This window comes from Argopecten irradians, chromosome 15 (assembly GCF_041381155.1).
Source record: "Argopecten irradians isolate NY chromosome 15, Ai_NY, whole genome shotgun sequence".
Lineage (NCBI taxonomy): Eukaryota > Metazoa > Mollusca > Bivalvia > Pectinida > Pectinidae > Argopecten > Argopecten irradians.
This window is the reverse complement of record NC_091148.1, coordinates 23,495,671-23,502,265: the sequence shown is the minus strand read 5'-3', so window position 1 is coordinate 23,502,265 and position 6,595 is coordinate 23,495,671. Positions and strand designations below refer to the sequence as shown.

Genomic DNA, 6,595 nt, shown 5'->3' with positions numbered 1-6,595 from the left:
ACATCCGTCTCGTCTTTTTTACCTCGGGAATGAAGCATAATTTTCAGACATCTTAACGGATAAGGTATCTTTTGATAGGTTTTTGTGTGTGTAATAAATAGCATATTCCTTGTTTCTTGATGAATACCCTTAATACTCCATCTCGTGCGGAAGAAACTCAGATGTTTTACAATATCTAAGTTTCCATCTTATTCAATGAAATATAACTGGTATTTATCAAGAAACAATGGGTATTCTCTATATCTTCCGAGGAGGGTGAACGTTTATCTTTGTATTTTACTAAATATTAGCTTTAAAATTATAATCATTTAAAAATGTATAATTTTGTTGATTAAAGAAGAAAAACCATAATACAGACAGACGGACGACAAAAGACATTTCGTCATATGCATAGTTTAATACCATCCTTGATATTCCAGGGGTTCCGTTCACTTACGATCTCTTCACCCCTGGACTATCTCATAGTAAAATTGGAGGCAACAGAATAGAACAGGTAATTTAGTCATTTGATGTACATCAAAAGAGACGTATAACGGTACACTGTGGTTGGCTGTGTGGCTTTGATGTTAGGCGTCTCTCTCTCTCTCTGTGTGTAGTCTTCAAAGGAAATCATTGCTAGCCTGTGATTGGTCAAATGTTTTCCGCTGAGCTGCCTTCAATTTCACTATGAGATATCCAGGGGTGTAGAGATCGAAAGTGATCGGAACCCCTGGAGTATCGAGGATGCTGTAATACCAGGGACAGACTTTGTTTCAAAAGGTGATCGCTTCATCGATGGAATTTACTTTCTTCAAAAGAGTAAGATGATTCAGAAGAAAATAAGCAGTGTTTCCCGAGATTTTATCAAAATGTATTGAAAGTCCGAGTAAAATTGGCGTATCACCTTTTGAAATTATCTATCGGTGAAATAAAGCAAAAGTATAAAACAATTAAAGTGTTAACAATTTAATAGACATTGTGACAATATGCAAATGAAACAGAAAATAATGTAAAATAAAGCAATTCGTCAACATATAGAGTTGTTGTCATTACTATACAACATAAAATACAATCATGGTGACATCTAACATACAACGTGACAGTATACAGGCAGTATCATTACAAAGGTCATGTGATATACTAAATACAGCCAAGCCAATGTGATAAATTTGGTCATGTGACTGCCAATGAAGTGAAAAGTTGATTGGTTCTTGTACATTGTGAACCAAGAATCATTATTTAAATTAATTAGATTGTAAAATACATAATCACGAGATTCACGTATTCCGTATTTGCGTATTACAGAGTTATCTGCCCTTGTGGGTATGTATTGATTGTGACGTCATGTGTTTGCGAATGTAACGTCATACTTTTCGCAGAAAACGACATGAATTGCGCTATCAAAATGATGACGTAACCATCTATACCTACCCGCAAGGGAGCTAACTCTGTAATATGCAAAGACGGAATAAATCTGAAGTGATTTACGTAGATCACATGGTATACACAGATAATATTTCCTAACCTGAATTTCAGGTCAAGAAATCTTGACCTGAAATTCACCGGATATTGACCAGAAATTCTGGTCAATTTTAGGTTAATTTCAGGTTGAGTAATTTTGCCTGTGTAAACATCTCTATATGAAATACAGACCTGGTAATTTCCGACAGAGAAATAAGATGTCTGATTTTCAAACTGGTGGGCAGTCTATGGTATCGGTACAGATTGAGTTGAAAAAGAAAAATAATCGTAACAGTGATGACTAAATAAAAATAACATTGCAAATAAAATTTGTGTTTTATCAATTGAATTTATACGATTTTTTCTTCGAACTAATTTGAACGAACCACTCCATAAAATAACACCATACCAATACTTACAGACAATGCGATGAGGATAAAAAACAAATTAAAATTCGAAGAAGGAAAACAATAAATTATAAAAGTGTTGCTTTATTCACAGGAGTTTGACGTTCTATCAATAATATATAGTATAAATATATAAAAATAAAACCCCTATATACTATATAAGTTTTTATATAGTAAATAGGGATATTTTTATATATATTTATACTATATACTATTGACAGAACGTCAAACTCCTCTGCTTTATTATAAGGATTTTAGATAATAGATTACATGGAAACTCAATCTGGTATCTGGGATTAAATTTAATATACATATGTATTTGTTTGACAAGCCATGCTGTATTGGGTATAGGCTGTAATATTTTACACTTAGTATCATCGAATGTCTTTAAAAATGTGTTTCACGTGCATAATAATACACCACGGTAATATTTTACTGTCGGTAGGACATTTATTTAATTTAGACATCCACACCAAGTCACTGTGTGCGACAGGAAAGCAAGCCTTTGGCGTTTAACGACCCATTTTACTGCAGATGGTACAATTTGTTTTAACAGTTTAACTTTACATTTGACATTTAACACAAGTCAATGTGAGCGACTGCAATGAGTAAAGATCTGCAGGCTGGGTGAGGGGGGAGGTGGGATGCTTTTGAGAATCCCACACATGTGCCCAACTTTGATAGAGCTTCTCAAATATCCATGTTGAATTAAAAGATTTGTCTGCTCCAGTAGACCGCTAACATTCGCACGTTATTAATAAAAAATATACTGGTGTTTAAGCTACACTGGTCCTAAACGTTATATCCTCCAATTTTTGAAGTTTGAAACTTTAAAATCCGACATATCTAACAAATCAAACTTTCCCTGTCATTAAGTACATCACTATAATTTCTCCAATCTTGAGATTTGGCCAATATCCCGATATGATATACATGTACCTAAATTGCAGTGGTCCTAATCATAGCGCTCGAACATTCCATCGATGGAGTTTTTGGCATTCGCAAGGATGCTTTATAGCCGCTTGGCAATTTTTTGGGTTAAATAACACGGCGAAACACAGCTATAAATATGATAAGTTATGTATACATCTACAACACAAACTATTCAGGTTAACTTGTTCAGACAACAAGCATCGATCCATAATTTAATCGGTCATTCTTTTCTGAGCAATTAATTACATATCGGAGAATTCCACAAAATCAAATCTTAACTGCTTGATCACAAATTTCACGGAATACGAAACTACTGATTATCGCTACAATGATTTTTTTAGTTGCAAATTTTCTGGAATACGAAACTAATGATTATTGCTACATGTACAATGATTTTTTTTCGGTCACAAATTTCCAGGAATACGAAACTAAGGATTATCGCTACAATGACTTGTTTGGCAATGGCGGATATCTAATGAAATAAATCGAGACAACATATTTTACTCAACAAAGAACAACGTACACCGCTTACAACAAAGATGTAAATAAAAATATTTCTAGTACATTTTGTATTTTTGTAATAATTCTACATTTCTCATGTTATCACAGATATTTTGTGTAAAATGAACATCAATATTAGATGCACGAGTTTCGTCTTAGCCTCTATAACCAGTAGAATTTTGAATGTTATATTCAACTATTTGTCAGAATGTCGAAGGCTGGTGTATGGTTTAGAGAAAACTCGGGATATACCATGGATATATTCTTTACATACGGTATAAAAGTACAATAACTGCTGTTTTAAATGTTTAGCACATCACAGCTGAATAATAAATCGAAATATATTTCAAGATCGGTGACCTTTTTATGTGTGTATCCAATTTCTCAAAACCCCGATCACAGAAAGAAATAAAAGCAAAATGACATTACATCTGATTATTCAAACATACATTGGATTATATTTAATAAAACCTTACCTGTATGTTGTCTTCAATTTTGACTTTGATTTTGGAAGATTTTTATTTTTATTTTAAAAACAGCAGTTATTTATATATCCATTTATATACTCATTGATGAGGTGGAAGCCCCGTCGCTGTCCTCCACATTATCTGTAGTAATGACATTATAAAAGCCATCCCAACAGTGACTATTCTCGTCAAAATAACACAAGAAGATCGGAGTCAGTACTCCGCGAGAATACACAGTCAAAACAAACAGGTACGCCAGAACTTCTGATCCAGTGTTATGCGCAAACGCCATGTAAACGATATACGCGACAGTTACAAACGCAAGAATGATCACGATTTTAATGGCACTTGATCGGATGCTTCCAAGTTCGACGGCGAGTTCTTTGTTTTCGTTGTGTCGCCTCTGTGTTTCCTGGTCATCGTATTTACACAAAAAGTAAAGGATGAAAAACCACGTCAGTGCCAGGAATAACATGTTATTTGCTTCAATTATCCAGAAGCTTGACTGTAGCGTGGCGATGAAGAGTTCCCCAAACCAGCAGTAGGTCTTTCCGTAAATTACAGTAATACTTAGCCAGGTGATCGTAATTACTGTTGGGACGAACCAACCTAGAAGGCAGAGCACAAAATACATTCTTCTCTCGATCACAAAACTCTGCATGGTCAGGAGATAATATACTCCGAGGATGAACAACCAAACAAAAATGGCCGATGACGTCAGTGTAACGAGTACTCCCATCGCCACACACGGCTTTACGTCATTTATGACGTCACTGCTCTGTAAAATGCGTCCGATATTCATGACGAGATCGAGAATGTCGTGAAAAAGAAATGCGGCAAATAAATTCCGATAAAGTCGAACTCGAGTTGCTTGTATTCCCTTTGAAAAGCATGAGATTCCAATAGCCGCCATTGTGAATATAATGGACATTGACAAAAGGACACAAGCGAGAATATCGGCTCCATCGTAGTCCAAGGGGAGCGTTCCAAAACTTATAGGTGCCGCTTCGGAAACATTTACATCGGAAGTGTCATTATTTTCAGTGATAGTTTCGTAAATAACACCGGCGCACTCACTGTAGTTTGTCCATCCAGGCTCCCAATCTGGATATTCCTTGTAACCCGGATGTACGCCTTCCCATTTCCCATTACTACCGCAAGTTTTGTAGGCAAACTTGTCCGGTCCAACTCCGAGGTATTCCGGACAGGCGATTTTGAAGGTGACCCCTTTGAGCGTTGGTGGCCAACACAGAACCGTATCCCATGTGGCATTACAGAAAAAAGGTTTTGGAAATTTATGGATTTTCTCGCCCTGGCTCTCAAGACATTCCTTCAAATTCGTTGGGTATGGAATTCCTTCTGACGTGTCCATTTTGGAAGTTTTTGAATTGGTAATGCTTTTTCTCTTAAACTTGGCGTCAAATTTAATTTAAACACAAATTGTTTCAATCTATTTCACATTGTTAATCCCAAACTTGTATGCTTTTATCAAACGGCACGAACCTTTGACAAGTTTGAGAATGTTTTCTATATCCAACAGAAGGTATTTGTCAAAAATAATATCCACAATGATATGGTACTATAACGGAAGTTTGAATTATACCGTAGACAATTTTATCTTCTAGTCTGCATACGCTGTCATCTCAGTTCCAAATCACTGAAATATGGTTCACGATATGTTCAGAAATGTTCGGTAATAATGAGACTTGTCTTTCAACACTCCTGTTTTTTCCGCTCAATTCTTGAGATAAGGGACCGGTGTAAGTACATCTAACCGTGAATTAGATGTACCAGGACTTGGTTTAATATCTTCAGATGCTGTTACTTAAGCCCTTAGGACTTCAAATCCATTTATTTATCAGAGTCTTCAATACGGTATGTCCGCATCGGCTGATTAATCCATTAACATCGAGAGGATTTCAGATACATGTGAAACATAGTCTGTTCTGGTTATAGTAATATACAATTACTGACCTGTTTTCAGGTGGGTACGGTGATGTATCAACCCGGAGAAGTGATATTTCCCAAGGCAGTTTGTTCTCGTTATATTAATGTATCATACAGGCCTCCTGAATTTAATCCACTGTATTCCGCAATTATTTTTATGAATGAAAACCGAGACTTTCTCACACAGTGGGGTATATAAACATACGCAGGAATAAGAGAATATGCGAAATATACTGTTCCTTCTTCTGGAAGAAATAAATTATACGAGAACTTTGTACTAATCCAAGATATCCCAAAATTGTTTTTATGAATGAAAATTGAGTCCTTCTCTCACAGTTTGTTGTAATCACTTCCTGTGTTTATGAAGATCCTTCAAGTAATATTCTCATGATCTGTCCTTCTCAGGGCTCAAACAAGCAAATAAAACCACGGATACCTGTTCCGGAACTTATGGTATGCTCCCCAAATAAATAAATTAGAATCGACCATCAACTAATGAGTGACGTGTGTTAGTAATCACGTGACTCGATCTTCCTTATTAATGATATACATATCAGTCACCGGTGCTATTACCCAGATAGCGAGCGAACATTTTTCTTTAGCTGGACCAATTTTCACGTTATTTATGAATAATTAAAAAGGAGAAAGTATCCCCGGTGGTCGCTGCATATTGTAGGTCTATCTGGGGTGTGTAGTTTTATGTACAACTTTTTGATTATATATTACGAGGGGGCGTGTCCTTGCGTCTATTCAGTTCAGAAACTATCCAATTACTAAGATGTACCTCCCCAGGGTTACCCCCTCCCCCGCGCCGCATCGCTCATTGAAATTTCTGCCTCCCGTCATATAGACACAGCGTGACCAAGCCGGGCAGATAGGCAAACATGGCCAGTAGTAGTG

At 36.1% G+C, this 6,595-nt stretch overlaps 1 protein-coding gene across 1 annotated transcript; it reads right to left on the bottom strand.

Moving 5' to 3' along the window:
- Positions 1-929: 929 nt before the first annotated feature.
- Positions 930-6,395, bottom strand: LOC138308477 (PDF receptor-like). The gene has a single exon (XM_069249461.1). It carries the CDS (start codon positions 5,118-5,120, stop codon positions 3,840-3,842), a length of 1,281 nt encoding a protein of 426 aa, XP_069105562.1. The 5' UTR covers positions 5,121-6,395; the 3' UTR covers positions 930-3,839.
- Positions 6,396-6,595: the final 200 nt, after the last annotated feature.